The 16220-nt window shown below is 50.2% G+C and overlaps 1 protein-coding gene across 2 annotated transcripts; it reads right to left on the reverse strand.

The window, feature by feature from the left end:
* Positions 1 to 8344: 8344 nt before the first annotated feature.
* LOC123405043 (mechanosensitive ion channel protein 6-like) lies at positions 8345 to 14863 on the reverse strand. Of its 2 annotated transcripts, XM_045098905.1 has the most exons (6): positions 13775 to 14863; positions 13395 to 13684; positions 9686 to 9809; positions 9286 to 9579; positions 8995 to 9197; positions 8345 to 8819 (listed from the first exon to the last, which is right to left on the reverse strand). In XM_045098905.1, exons 1-6 carry the CDS (start codon positions 14795 to 14797, stop codon positions 8537 to 8539), a joined length of 2217 nt encoding a protein of 738 aa, XP_044954840.1. In that variant the 5' UTR covers positions 14798 to 14863; the 3' UTR covers positions 8345 to 8536. The 2 variants fall into 2 exon arrangements, with proteins under 2 accessions (XP_044954840.1, XP_044954839.1); XM_045098904.1 differs by having other exon boundaries at positions 13395 to 14863.
* Between the last annotated feature and the right edge of the window lie 1357 nt (positions 14864 to 16220).

Raw genomic sequence — 16220 nt, forward strand, 5'->3', positions numbered from 1 at the left:
CGCGTGAAAACGCCGCAGATCTTGTTGATAAATGGTTGAGCGAGTCAGTGTCATCTCGCGCTCCTCCTCTAGAAGATCCACTCCGTCTTGCCTTGCTTGCTCTGCTTCAGCTTCGGAGAAGAGTTCAACTCGTGGAGCATTGTGAAGCAAATCACTCAGAAGGACTGCCTCTGCTCCGTAAACGAGGAGGAACGGGGATCACCCTGTAGATCTATTTGGGGTTGTGCGGAGACCCCACAGCACCGAAGGCAGCTCGGAGACCCATGCGCCGGCAGCATGTCCCACTTATCGCAGGAGTCGAGGCTTCAAACCTTGCAGAATAAGTCCATTCGCCCGCTCTGCTTGCCCGTTTGTTTGGGGATGCGCCACAGATGCAAAATCCACTCGGATACCTTGGCCTGTACAGAAACCTTTGAATCTGTCTGAGTCAAAGTTTGTGCCATTGTCAGTGATTATGCTGTGCGGCACCCCGAACCTGGAGATGATGTCCCTGACAAACTTGATGGTTGTAAGGGCGTCGAGCTTCTTGATGGGCTTGGCTTCGATCCACTTTGTGAACTTGTCGACTGCCACAAACAGATGTGTGAATCCCCCTTGGGCTGTCCTGAATGGACCGACTGTATCTAATCCCCACACTGCAAACGGCCAAACAAGAGAGATTGTCTTCAACGCGGATGTTGGCTTGTGGGACTTGTTAGAGTAGAACTGACAGCCTTCGCATCGGTCGACCATATCCTTTGCCATTTCATTCGCCTGCAACCAGAAGAAACCGGCTCTGAATGCTTTGGCGACGATTGCCCTTGAGGAGGCGTGATGACCGCAGGTTCCCGAGTGAATTTCTTCCAGGATTAACTGTCCCTCTTCAGGGGAGATGCATCGTTGAAGAACGCCTGAAATGCTTTCCTTGTACAACTGGCCATCAATGACAGTGAACGACTTTGACCTACGGACGATCTGTCTGGCTTGGACTTCGTCTTCTGGTAATTCTTGCCTCAGGATGTATGCAATGAACGGCATAGCCCAATCGGGGATGATAGCAAGGATCTCCATGATCAAATCAACCACAGCAAGGACTTCGACTTCAGTCGGATCTGTCGAGCTCTTTGGTTGTACTGGTTCTTCTGTGAAATGATCTTCTTTAACTGAGGGGAGGTGAAGGTGCTCGAGGCAGACGTCACTCGGGACCGGTCTCCGAGTGGATCCAAGTTTCGCCAATTCATCAGCTGCTTGATTTTTCAGTTGCGCAACATGGTGGAGTTCCAGACCTTCAAACTTTTTCTCGAGCTTCCTCACTGCATTACAGTATGTGGTCATGGTGGGATTCCTTACGTCCCATTCCTTCATCACTTGATTAACTACCAAATCTGAATCGCCGTAGACCATCAGGCGACGGACGCCGAGTGCGATGGCCATGCGCAATCCATAAAGGAGAGCCTCATACTCTGCCTCACTGTTGGAGGAATCGAAGTGTATCTACAACACATACTTGAGTTTGTCACCCTTTGGCGATATGATCACAACGCCAGCACCGGAGCCACTCAACATCTTGGACCCATCGAAGAACATTGTCCAATGAGCCGAGTAGCTGTGGGTCAGTTGCTGTTGTTCTACCCATTCTGCTATGAAGTCAGCCAGAGCTTGAGACTTTATAGCTTTCTTGGCCTCGAACTTGATATCGCACTATAACATCTCCATCGCCCACTTTGCCACTCGGCCCGATGCGTCCCGATTGTGGAGGATTTCCGACAACGGAGCATCAGAAATGACAGACACCGAGTGGTCTTGGAAATAATGAGCCACCTTCTTCGCAGTCATGTAAATTCCGTAGATAAGTTTTTGATAGTGGGGATACCTCTGCTTGGAAGGAGTCAGGACTTCGGAGACATAATACACTGGCCGCTGAACCTTGTATGCTCTGCCTTCTTCTTCGCGTTCGACTGTGAGAACAGTGCTGACGACTTGATTTGTAGCCGCGGTGTACAGAAGAAGGGGTTCTTTACTAAGCGGAGCAGTAAGAATCGGCTGGGTGGAAAGTAGGACTTTGAGGTCGTCGAATGCGATTTGGGCTTCGTCTATCCACTCGAAAGTATCTGATTTCTTCATGAGTCGGTACAGAGGAAGTGCCTTCTCGCCGAGTCGACTGATAAACCTGCTCAAAGCCGCTAGGCAACCTGTGAGCATGTGAACATCGTGTATTCTGACCGGCCGCTCCATTCGGACGATGGTCCCAATCTTTTCGGGGTTGACGTGGATCCCTCTTTCGAAAACGAAGAAACTGAGTAACTTTCCGCTGGGAACACCGAATGAACACTTGGCTGGGTTGAGCTTGATATCGTACCTACGAAGGTTGGCGAATGTTTCTGCCAAGTCAGTCAGCAGGTCGGAACCTTTGCGTGACTTGACTACGATATCATCCATATACGCCTCCACATTTCGACCGATCTGGTCAAGGAGACATTTTTGGATCATGCACATAAAGGTTGCTCCTGCATTCTTCAAACCAAATGGCATAGTGATGTAGCAGAAGCACCCGAATGGGGTGATGAAGGCTGTTTTTAATTCATCGGGGCCATACAGACGGATCTGATGATAGCCCGAGTAGGCATCAAGGAATGACAAACGCTCGCAACCCGCAGTCGAATCGACAATTTGATCGATGCGGGGGAGCGGGAAATGGTCTTTCGGGCAGACCTTATTGAGATGCTTGAAGTCGATGCACATTCGGAGGGACTTGTCCTTCTTGGGCACCATGACAACATTGGCGAGCTACTCGGAGTCGTGTACCTCGCGAATGAAGTTGGCTACCAAAAGCTTAGCCACCTCTTCTCCGATTGCCTTCCTCTTGTGCGCGGCGGATCGACGCAGGCGTTCTCGGACAGGCCGAGCAGCAGGATCCACATGCAGTCGGTGCTCAGCCAATTCCCTGGGTACACCTGGCATGTCAGCGGGCTTCCATGCAAAAATGTCCGAGTTCCCACGGAGGAATTGGATGAGCTCGGCTTCCTATTTAGGATCGAGGGTGGTGGAGATGTTCGTCGGAGCAGCGGTGTCGTCCGTCGGGTGGATGCTAACCTTCTTTGTCTCTCCCGCCGACTGGAATGCGGACTCCGAAGCTGGCTTCTTCGAACGCATCAAGTCAGCGGGGTCGACTGTCTTCTTGTACTCGTCGAGCTCGAGGACAGCCATCTGTTGATCGGCGATCCTCGATCCCTGCTGCACACACTCCTCGGCCCGCTGCCGATTGCCTGTGATAGTGATCACACCTTTTGGGCCTGGCATCTTCAGCTTCAGGTACACGTAACATGGACGGGCCATGAAACGCGCATACGCCGGGCGGCCCAGAATCGCGTGGTACGCACTATGGAAGTCCACCACCTCGAACGTCAGTTTCTCCTTGCGGAAGTTCTTGTCGGAGCCGAAGACGACGTCCAACGCGATCTGGCCGAGTGACTTGGCCTTTCGTCCAGGGACGACTCCATGGAACTGCATGCTGCTCTCGCTAAGTTTGGACATCGGAATGCCCATCCCCTTGAGAGTGTCAGCGTACATGATGTTCAAGCCGTTGCCGCCGTCCATGAGGACTTTGCGCAGTCGGACTCCTTCCACCACCGGGTCGACAACCAGGGCCTGCCTCCCTGGGGTGGGTACGTGTGCTGGATGATCCGACTGGTCAAAGGTGATCGCAGTCTGAGACCATTTGAGGAACGTGGGGTTGGTCGGGGTGGCCATGTTCACCTCCCTATTCACCAACTTCAGTCGACTCTTGCTTTCAACGTCAGCAAAAATCATCATCATGGCATGGACTTGGGGGAACGGATCCTCCTTGTCCTCCTCATCCTGTTCATTGTCCTTTTCACTCGGTTGCGCTTCACCGAACCCCTGGATCAGGAGGCGACATTGCCGAGTGGTATGCTTCGGGAATATGGCGTTGCCCTCTTCATCCATCTTCGTGTGGATTGGACATGGCTGGTCCAGGATGTGGTTTCCGAACTGCTTCTTCTTGGGGGTGAACTGAGCCTTCCCCTTGCCCTTCAACTTGGCATTGGTAACGGCTGCGGCCTGTGCCTGCGGAGTGGACGGAGCTTTCTGCTTCTGCTTCCGAGTGTTGTTCCCATCTCCATCGGCGGCTGCCTTGTGCTTGCCGCTACGAATGCGGTCCTCTTCTTCGCCATTTGCATAGCGTGCCGCTATCTCCATCATCTTGCTCATGGAGATGTCGCCTGTTCGACCGAACTTCAGGTACAGATCTCTGTACCGCAGGCCTGCCTTCAAGGCGCAGACTGCTTGGTGTTCTGTGACGTTCTCCACCGTGTGGTAGAGGGTTGTCCAACGCTGGATGAAATCGCGCAGGGGCTCATTCTGCTTCTGGACACAGTGCTGGAGCTCCACGAGACCAGCAGGGCGTTTGCACGTCCCCTCGAAGGTCCTGACGAAGACTCGGGCCAGATCTGCCCAGCTGTAGATGCTTGAAGGAGCCAACTGGTTCAGCCACGCTCGTGCCGAGCCGTCGAGCATCAAGGGGAGATGTTTCATGGCGACCTGGTCGTCTCCACCGCCGATCTGGACTACCACTCGTAGTCGTCCAACCACGTTTCTGGCTTGGATTCTCCTGTAAACTTGCTGATCCCCGTCGCCAATCAGAAGTTGGGAGGGATGTCAGCTGAACGGATGGCTCGACTAAAACAATCGGGACCAGAGATGATGGTCCTGCTTCCACTCGGACGTTCTATATCATGACCATCGCGGTGGGCCCGGCCCCTGTCGACACTCCTCTGGGCGATATATCCTCTTCGTCAGGCCTTAGATCATAAGTGTCACCGACCGAACGCCGATCATCATGATGTCGGGGCCCGTAGGGCCCACCCCGCGGAGGGGTGCGTGAACGGCGACGATCTTCGGGATTCATGGAACGGCTGCCTCCCCTGTGTCGCTGATGAGAACCGGGGCTGTGAACTGACCGATGCGTGTTCACGCGAACAGAATTATTGTGGATCCTGTTGTGCGACTGGGAGAAAGACGAATTTTGCTGCTGCGCCGTGTGCAGCACGGCACGGATCTGCTCGATCCCTCTGCCAGCCTCTGAATCAGTCGGCTGGAGGGAATCGGCTATCTTGGCGGCGGCAGCCAGGTTGAGGACGGGTGTGCGGAACACCTCCACGTTGCTGTGACGAGTGCGCCGACTGGCAGAATGGCGGGGCTGACGGCGAGCGCCGGATGTTTCGCCGACCTCGTACTCGTTCCGGCCGGTTTGGCGGGGGCTTTCATGGGAGTTGGCCATGTGCACTTCGGCTGCAGGCCCGCGACCCACGTACTCAGAAGGAAACTCAGTCGGAACTGAGTCCGAGCGCTGGGACAGCGGCGCAACTACAACCGACTCGAGGACCGCCACTTGTGAAGACGCGCTCTGGCGCACCTGGGCGTGTTGCACCCAACGCTGGAGCCGCGGACGGCGAGACCGCTTGTTGCGGCGCGTGAAGGGGGCGAAGGTCGACACCAGAGCCGACTGCTGGAGAAGAAGGATGTCGCGGGCGCCGGCACGGAAGTGCGTAGCCCCGCGACTGGGGAGCGCCTCGACGTCGAGAGGAGCATCCCGAAGCCATGCCGAATCGTCGACGATGAAGGAGAGAGCGCCGAAGAGGATCTCATGACCCATGCACAAATCTCCACCGGACGACATGATGAAAAGATGTAGTCGCAAACTCGCCGAAAGTCGCTTAGACGCCTGCCCCACGGTGGGCGCCAACTGTCGTGGGTATAAGTCTGACAGTAGATGTGTAGGGTACGAAAGGATGGGCAGAGCCTTAGCTACGGCGAGGTTGTATGAGTTCAGGCCCCTCAAAGCTGGAGGTAAAAGCCCTACGTCTCAGTGCTCTTGGGAGCTTGATGTCGAGTGGAATATGGATTACAGTGAATTGCTCACCCCTGCACCAGTGGGGAAGGGCGACTTATATAGAGTGCGCTGCCCTTCACAACGGTTCGGTGCACAGGGATGGAGTAGTGGTGATTAAATGTCCACGTTACAGGTAACGTATGCCTTAAATGCTAATGAAGGTACATGAAAGCGTATGACCGTTGCCCTCTAGGGGGGTTACGATGTACAGAGTGGAATCCAGTCGGTAAGTTTGATACGCTCCGAATGCTCATTTACGACTGGATGATGGAGGAAACGTCACCGACTGGATGATGGAGGAATCGTCACCGACTGGATGAAGGGAAGTCCTTAATTCAGTCGGAACTGGCTAAGGGCCTTGTCCCTTATGAAGGGTAGTCCTTGGGGTAGGACCTATAGGGCAGGCCTTTGACCCTACCCTAGGACTATAACCCCATCACCCGGTACGGCAGCGTGAGCGAGTCTCCCTTTTTCGGCGCATCGGGGTGGTGTGGCAGCCCCCCTCCTGCTCTTGGTGGTGTGTATGGTACGGCTTGGAGCCTCGCCGGCCGCGGCATTGGCATGCTGGTTGGGCGCCAGATCTATTTCGCTCCCTATCTGGACCGCTGGCTTGTGTTGGTGGCGAGTTAGGTGGCTCCGGCATGGTGGTGGTGGCACCGTCACGTTGGAGGTGTTTGGGCCAGCGAGTTTGCAGGTCGACGGTGTTGTTGTTGGATTGTGTGGGGTGCGGAGTCTGGGTTACTCTAGGCGAAAGACTGATGACGCGGCGTCCGTGGACGTCGCCTACCCTCTAGGGGGTCGTCGTGAAGCTCTCCTCTCTCCGTGCCTAAGATCTCATCTTCGGGTGACCTTGGCCATGTGGTGCAGGGTGGAACGACGGCGTCGATCCTCGTCGCTTCCCCTCCTCATGGTGTCGTCTTGAAGATGGTGATTCCCTGCATGCTTTCTGAGGGCTGGACAAACACAACATCGTCATTGGCAACTATCACGCCTGCTCCTCCACTTCCCACCTCCCTGCCTCTCGGGTGAAAGCCCTAACTCCGGTGGGCAGCGGCGGCGTCCTTGATGTCATGACCTTCCTGAAGGCGTCGCCTTGAGAGCTGAGTGGTGATGGGCACTTTGTGGGTCCTTGACAGTTGCTGATAGTTGTGGGCACTTTGTGGGTCCTTGACACTTTGTGTGTCGCCTTGAGAGCTGAGTGGGGGAAACCCTAAGATCTGGTCTTTCAGATTGTACGATAGTGGTACTTTGATGCCGTTTCTATCTTGGAAGCATCATTTGTGGAGCAATGCTGGATGACACAGGCAGGAAGTGGATCAGCTTCGTCTTGCACGGAACTTTGGTGGAGCAGTCAAGTCATGCCCGGCCGACAGGTGCTACGCTGAGTGATGCCTGGTTGGTAGGTTCTAGCACGACAGTTCTTCCAGAATCTTCGCATATGGACGGATGAGCGTAGGGCGGTGGCGCCGTTAGTCGCCGATGTTTGGACTGACAAGGATGATGTGGAACTCTCTCCTAAGGATGGATTAGTGGGTCGATGATGATGGCGACTTCTAATGTGTGCATGTGTTGTGCATTTTAGGTCTGCTGCACTGGTTGTTGGTCCTGATACGTTATGTGGATGGATTAGTGACAACACCGGTTTTAGATATGGGGAGTGAGAGCACACTCCACATTATCAAGTTTGTAGGTGTGAGTGGTAGCTTCAGGTGGTTTAATGTATGTTTTTGTCAGACCTTTATAGAATAATTAATAAAGATGATTGCATGCATCGATTGATGAAGAGGCCAGGGGTTTAACCTTCTTTTCAAAAAACAGTATACCCATGACATTAGATATATTGTAAAATCCATTAGATTGATCCCAAATGATCATGTCTAGATTCAAAGTTGTACAATGTACTAGTATAAATGGAACACAATGCCCAAGGGGCTACCTATGGCATCAAATCATCTCTATGTTATTTTTCTAACCGATGGCACCATCTTAAGAAGCTAGCGGCACCCCTGACATCACATGGGTGGCCGGTGTTGCCCATCATTATCGAACTTGTATCCAAGGAAATCTAGGAAGTTGCCCATCATACATGTTGGCTCCCTTCCAAACCACCTCTTGATGGGGCCCATGATCCTCAAGCATGGTGGAGAATAAAACATCACTGGGAACAGTGACTCACTATGTAGCAACATCAAGGACGGATAGGCGGACCTTTCCTGGGCCAGCCCAACACAAGCGCGCCAATGTGCTAGACTTGGTTCACGTCCGAGGCATTCTTTGCTAGCATGGCACTAGGGAGCTGGTCAGGCCGGACTGATATCGCACGGATACAGCCCAAGGTACATCGGGCTCGCGCCATGCCAGCCCCGACCAAGCTCGGTTCCCACCTTGAACGGAAGCACACAACCGCACGCATACACACATGCGCGCGACTTCTATATGTACATGCTTGGGAAATATTGAAAATTGATCAATTATTCTATTGCAAAGCTGACATACTACACAACACTAATTACACACCAAACCAAGTGATGTGCCTTAGATACGCTAACAGCTCATATCATCACCTACCTGCCTGTTGCTAGCAAGGGCTCTTGTAGCTCTCACCGCTCGAACTGGATAGGAAATGCCCCGTGAACATCAACTACTTCAGCAATAATTCCATGTTGTTGGCATCCTTGTGGATAAAATAGGAGGCGCATTCCGCACGTTCACATCGAGTGGTAGCATCCGATACTCAATGTCGAGGTCCTTGAGGACTTTGATCATCTCCTGGAGCACCAGCTCCCTCCTCACATACCTCATCCCCATGTCCTGGAAGTTGAGCGTGTGACAGAGCCATATGGATATTTTTAGCTTGTTGGTCTCATCTACATCTCGGAGGATGACCATCGCCCCCGGGTACCAATGCTCTTTCTTGTTGTTGATGTAACTGGAGTCACAAGCGAAAAAATTGGTTAGTTTAACATGGTATACTAAACTACACGAGGAAGAAACACAGGGAAACTTCCAACATTACGTTATGGTTCATTGTCAACATGCGCATAGTTGAGTTGTTAACAAATCATATTTGATCAAACCATAGGATAAAAGGTATTAATGTGTACCGTAGTATTCTTTCCTTCATTAGTGCTAGTTTCGCTACCGGTGTGGCAACGTGAATATAGAAATCAATTCCATCTCCCATATCAGGACTCCTGTAAAAATTCTTAATCGGTATGGAGGCCAGTACATTGTTTGGATAATATATCTTCAGGTTGTCATATCGGAGAAACACTGTTGTCAAGATATTCATTTCCTCGACAACAACCTGAAATTCAGGTGGTTAAAACTTCAGTAAATAATTGCAAGCCAATATTAAATTCAATAAGCAAGGAGTAAGAAAGAGATTACCACACCTGAACTTCCTCTATTTCACAGCGGTCTCCAACATCAAAAGGATGCATCACAAATAAGAAAACAATTGCCTCAAAAATTGCCTTTAAAGTGTCTCCAAATACAATAATTGCCACCAAAAACGGTGAACTGAGGAAGACAAGGAAATTTGTTGTCGCTATGCCAAGAATAAGAAGCCAGAGAACAAATACGATGATGCCACCAACAACATTAGTCATCTGGTTGAGCTTGGATACTGCAATTTTTGTATCATTAAGTGTTAAGGCAAGGGCTTTGCGCTCCCTAAATGCATTCACCTACAGAAGAATCCATATAACATTGTTAGGAAAGGCATCTTCAAAAGATAGAAGTCAATTACAATTCCTTATTGCAACTTAGCTACTAAGGTAGTAAGATCATTACCATCCAGTTCTTGAGAGACCTCTTGCTGATCCTATTATACTCTTGTCCTCCTTCAAAAAGATCCATTGCTTTGATGGCTTCCTCCTGCCTCATGAAGTGCATCAAGTCTGCCAAGTATATGTACCTGCATTATTTGTACATTGATGATCAAGCATCTGAGTCCGCAAATTACCACTATAATTGAACCACCACATTTGGAATATTGAAACGGAAACGTTTGTAAACTTTTCTATTCCATAGTCTTTGCGATAAATGGTAAACACACGACAACACACTACATAGTTGAAGCACCACATGCCATCAAGCATTATTTCCGTGAAGCACCACATGCCATCAAGCATTATTTGACAGCTTGTTATCCTTTGTGAGCCTGGCAATCTCAACTAGAATCACTTTGATTTTCCTAGGTACATTTTGCAACATTTCCCAGGGGAGTTGACCGAAATAATCCTAGAACAGTTTTAAAATCGGGGGTGATGGTGAGTATAGGAAAATAATTATGAATACTCGCATGTCACATCCTATACGAAGTCTGGGTCATCTTCTAGAATGCTCGCACCTTAATTAATCCAAAGAGTATAGGACTCACACATGATTGGAATCTTTCAATTGGAATCCAGCAACCGTATTGACTCAAGATATGTTTCCTTAAGCAGGAGGCCCTCCCTCACTCCAACTCGGAAATGGGCAAGACTCCGCCCATCATAGAAAGACGATATAACAAAGGGGGGTGTAAGAAAGAGAGATAATGTGTCTTACAATCTACACCCAAACTTCAAGACGAGAAGAACTCACTACAAAACCAGATAGGAGCACACCAACATTGCGTACCGTAGTTTGTATCCCATCTAGAACCCAAAAAATCTAGAATAGGTTTACATAACCCTGCACTCTCTAGAGATATAGTAGAAGCATAAAAGGCAGGACGTAGGGCTTTTACCCATCTTGGGTGCCTGGGTAAATCATGTCTCTAGTTCTTTGTACGTTATAGGCCTTTCGATGGAAGCTAGAATACACTAAAGTTGCTTGCCAATGAGATCTATGATGTGCCGGGAGACACCTAACCTGTGTACCTGACGCACACACGCCACTAGCCCTACCCACTCCACCGATGTCGCTGCGTTCATTGTGCTAGCGTTGGGCTCTCACCAAGTGTGTCAGGGATGCTCCCTCCCTTGTTTGTGCGATCGGCGCCCGTCAACCGGGACACAGGGATCTTGCACTCTTGCATGTGGGTCGGATGCGGCAACATTCACGAGGTAGTGTAGCTCGATGATGTCGACGATGCACCGAGAATTTCCTCAGTTTAATGAGGATGTCGTGCGAGGTGCAGTGTTCCTCACCCTCACCATTACGAGTGAGCACCTCCAAGACCGCTTCTGACTCAACCGAGAGCCATATCAAAGCCCTAGAGGGCAATGGATTTGGGAGGTCCATCTAACCGTGGCGGTTGTTAGGCATTGTCATTGAGCGCACGACAATCCTCGAAGAGACGTCCATGCGGTGGTGATGTGATGGTGTATTCCTTCCGCTAATATCTCCTTTGGCCCGCTCGTTCTATGTGTTTAGGCTGATAGAGTGGTCCATGGCGATTATGGAGGCCGATATCATGGTTGTATTCTCTCCGCGTGAAAACCGATGATCTAGCCTTTCAGCTTGATCCAGTAGCATCGACGTATGCATGTTGTTACCATGTTGAAGGTGTTGGTTCAAAAATTCTAGGGCTATATCCACTGGTCTGGTATGGTATAGGTTGGACAAGCCAATATCAAACGTGCGAGCGGCGATTCCCTTGTGAAGGCATTGTCTTAGAGCGTTGCACCCTTTGCTAGCTCTCATGTCACTCGACGAGTGGAGTTGTTCAACATCACATGATTTGTTTTAGTATTTTGGAAATGTGGCAGCGAGGCATGTCCTTTGTGGATGGCCTCGGGATTTTCTTTTCATTTTTGTAAGCCGATTTCTTCAGCATGAATACTTGACTTAGCTTGGCATTGTTTTCAATAATAAATAAATAAATATATGGCTGGGTGCATCTAATGGAGAGGTTGAAGGTTTATCCTACTTTTCAGGGGGAATCGTGGTCTACTATGAAAACATTTTGTTGTCCCATTGGATACCCAAACATGCAACGTATATATATCATACTATACACTTAAGGTAAAATGTAACATCACTTCCTCTCTACGCCCCCCTCTCGTATAAATAGGTCCTAAGGGCCGTGGCAAGGAGCATGATTTTTCCTCATTTCTAACCCCAATTTCCACACCGTTATATATGGGTTCTTCCGTCAATTTCTAGGTTCTTCCACCACTTGCACAATGTCCTAGTACCTCCAGGGAGATTAATATCACATCTTCCGGAGGCTCGGCATCTGATAGATCTATATCAGACATTAAATTTGTATAGATTTCTCAAATTTTGAAATTCCAATTCACCGCTAGTGGACCTATTTTTGTTTAACCACAACCCCCAAAGTCCGAGTAAACCTCCGTACAAATCGCAGCGGCATCAAAAATGCCATACGCCCATGAGACCTTCCCTACAAGTCGGCTTCTGTTCGATCTATACTTAAGTTATACTCCACGAGACTGGTACTGCTGCCAGCGGAGCGCTGTCAACACGAGACTGCTGCCGACATATGTCTAGGAATGACTCCACCCAGAGCGCCCTCTATCTTCATCAATCATCACGCCCAGAAGGCAGAAGCGACACATAAGTGGGACCAAAGACACACGTCGCCTCTCTCTACATGCAAAGCTGCATGCATGCCTACGTTCATAATGACAAAGCAAAGAAAAGGACAAAGCCCTGTTTGGATACTCTAACCTAATTAGAGTTAGAGTTAAATTCTAACCCTTGAACTAACCTCAACTAACTCTAACTCTAAAGGTGTTTGGATGGGAGGGTTAGAGGACAATAAATGCTCTTTCTTAATTATTTGGCTACTTTGGACCTCTCTCTTTTCCTGGACCCCACCTACTCTAACCCAAAAAAACACCTATTGGATGGGTTAGAGTTTTTGGGTGGGTTAGATACATCTAACCAACTCTAACCCACATGTTTTGATCTTTGAGGGTTAGATGGCTCAAATCTAACCCACTCTAACTCTAACCCTAGAATTCAAACAGGGCCAAATACGTAGGACTTGAAATTCAGTCTCAACCATTCGCTTTGCACCCCCCCCCCCCCTATGACTCAGGGGTACTACCTCGTTCTAAATTATTAGTCCCCTTCATATTTTATGTTCAATTTTAAGCATATATTTAATTAGCAAAATGTTAATGCATCTTATCAAAAATTATATCGTTTGATTTGTTGTATTTAAAGGTGGTTTCAAAGGGTATTATTTTTTGTGTACATTTTATTTTATTAGTTAAAATAATGGTTAAAATATTACCCTAAACATGTGGAGGACTAATAAACCAAGACGAAGATAGTATGTTATTAGATGTATAAATTAATGGGTATGGTAGGAATAAATATATAATTGGATTAAATCAATAATTCGTTTTCTTGTACTCCAATAATCCCCATAATCCCCACAATGTACTCCAATAAATATATATACCCCCATAAGACAAGAGTCTGATCAATACGCACAAAAGTATTAGGGTTCTATAAATTCTAGCTAGGCAGACATGCCAAGAGGTTAATGGCACATGCATGCATGCGCATCTAACTAATACTTCAACAAAGAAATGCTTACTTGGATCGATGCTTTGCTACATTATGGAAGATCTTCTTGGCGGCCATGTGTGACTCGTATTCGCTACGAATATGTGTGGCTGACAGATCCCCCTCACCCGTCGCCTGCTTTATCTGCTCATCTATTGTCGTGAGCGTTCCAAACCGAATAATCTTCATGAGCCTCTTCATGTTCCAGGCTGAGACGTTTCTCCGATTGAGCCTATTCAGCTTGTCAATGCTGATCCCTTCATCAGCAGTCTGGTGCTGCCTTTTCTCCTTGGACGTCAGCTTGTTGCTTCCTTGGCCCTGCTGCTTAGACATTGAAACCGACGTCCGAAAGCTCACTTGCCCTGATAGATTCTTGGTTGGCATTACGGCATGGAGATGGAGATCACTCACTTGAGCAAACACGTTGGCGTGGTCAACTAGTTGCGGCCCAGAGAGGGTCTCAGTGACATATTGGTTGAACAAGGACGCTTGAATCCGGTCAAAGTAGGTCGAGACATGGAAGGACGAGGCCAGCACCTTGAGCAGCAGCGTCTTGACAAGCCGGATGAGCGTGGCGACGAGCAAGCAGAAGAGCATCTTCATCACGTAGGACACCACCGGCATGTGCGCCGCTTGGCACTTGTCGTCGAACAAGAAGTGCCAGGCGGCGAGAACCAGGCCGAGCCAGAGCGTGTTCTGCACGGCGCTGCGGACGCCATACACGAAGTAGAGCACGCGCTTCCGCAGCAGCAGATTACGTCCCACGCTCAACATTGCGATCCGGATGACCCACCCGGAGACGAGACGGCCGGAGACGAGCGCGACCGCGAGCAGCTCCCACTTCCAAAGGTGCAGCTCCCACACCTTCTTCTTGGACAGGACCCTTATGCTGGCGCTGCAAGCCAGCGCGCCGACGGTGAGCACCAAGCTGACCCACTGCAAGATGGTGAGAGCGCCCAGCTTGCCGCGCTTCAAGTTGAAGTCGTCGGGGATGTCCTCGTCCACGAATGGGTCCTCCTCCTCGCCGTCTATCGGGCCCGACCAGCGCCACGAAGGGGACTGCTGGCCGGGCTTAGGGGACCGTGAGGCGGAAGGCTTGTGCTTCTTGTTGACGACGGGAGCTGCCGCCGGCGGCGGGTCCATGAGCCGGGAGCGCGTCTTGGCTCGCAACAATGGACCCGCTGCCGTGCCCGTGGATGTAGATTTGCAGCGTACCACCTCGCCCGCATCGGAGTCGGAGTCGGAGTCAGAGGAGACGTGTTTCTGGTGTTCGTCCTCCAAGGAGACACGCGGAGACCTAGCGCGCTGCGGCGGCCTCCCGTGCTCCTCCATCTCCAGGTCGAGGTCGAGCGACGGCTCGGCGCCGGACGCTCTCTGCTTCCGGAGGAAGTTCCCGATGAGGCGCGTGGGCGGGTCCTCGCTGCCCTCCTCCATCGCCTGCTATTGCTATGATGTGGCCTCGACGACGACGTCGCAATGGTGCAGAGCCGCCTTCCTCCCTGAGATATTCTTCCCGTGATATACAGCAAAACAAACTGGATAATAATACTACTCCCTCCGTTCCTAAATATATGTCTTTTTAGAAATTGTACTATTGAACTATATACAGATGTACACAGACATATTTTAGGGTGTAGGTTTATTCATTTTGTTTTGTATATAGTCTTCTATTAAAATGTCTACAAAGACTTATATTTAGGAACGGAGGGAGTATGTGAATGAGCATGCATGCAGTTTCGATTTTTTGCGCCTGTGCTGCTAGCTGCATCTGCATTCATGCTCTGGTTGTTTGGCCGAGCTCGATCGACCAAGTGGCACCAGCTCTTTCTTGGTCGGTACCGATTTGCTGAGTGGCTCGCATTATTGGTGTCCTTTCCTTGGTGTCGACCGATGGCGATGGCTGGGTCGACCTGCCCTTTTTTATAAAAACTCGAAACTTCAGAACCTTTTCTTTTTTGCAGGGGAACTTGAGTCCCTTTATATATTGCTTGAAATAGAAATTCGCTTACAATCTGCCGCAAGGACTAGAAAACTGCTCCAAATGAATCAGTGATTTCCCATTTATATCCCTGGGAGCACAAGGGGAAACAATATTAAGGATGAATTTATTTATTTTTTTAGAATGAAGACTCGCGACGAGTTCGATTTTGAATTAACAAAGCCATCAATGGGTCAGAAAATCGAGAATGAATTAAAACACACCAAATGTTATATCTGATGGAACGTTAGCAACCCTCGTATAACATGTCGAAGCAAGAAAAAGGTGAGTACTGAAGATCTTTCCCTACTTTCCTCAAAGATCGGTGACCATAATTGACCTGTCCAAGATGATGAATGTCGTGACGTACGCATGGAAAGAGATGATGTACCGATACTATATACTCGAGGCTAGTCTCGTCTCGAGAATCTCCCCCATCCATCCCCTCTATTGGGTGTTGTGTGAGACGAGACTAGCCACACCAGTATATAGTACATATGATTCTTTAGCTCCATGAGACCTCTCTCCCACGACGAGGCGACCGGCCGCGGCCAGCCTCCCCTTCCTCCACCTCCTCCCCCTCCCTCTCCCTCTCCTCTCCGCCGCCATCGCTGGCACCCGCGGCCGGCCTGGCCCCGGGGTCGCTGGTGGAGGCGGCCCCCAGACCTTCCCCTCCCGGTGGCTCTCCGGTGCGAGGCAGAGGGTGCTCCTAGGCGGCGACGGTCCGTGTGGCGGCGGGGCTCCCCGACACAGCATGGGCGGACGGTTGGGAGGCGGCATCTTCGTTGGCGGGGGGGAGGGGGCGACACTACGGCATGAACTCACGGCGGCCACCCGGCCCAAATCTAGGCCCTACGGGGACCATCTGGGCCTGGGCGG

This window comes from Hordeum vulgare, chromosome 6H (assembly GCF_904849725.1).
Source record: "Hordeum vulgare subsp. vulgare chromosome 6H, MorexV3_pseudomolecules_assembly, whole genome shotgun sequence".
Taxonomy (NCBI): domain Eukaryota; kingdom Viridiplantae; phylum Streptophyta; class Magnoliopsida; order Poales; family Poaceae; genus Hordeum; species Hordeum vulgare.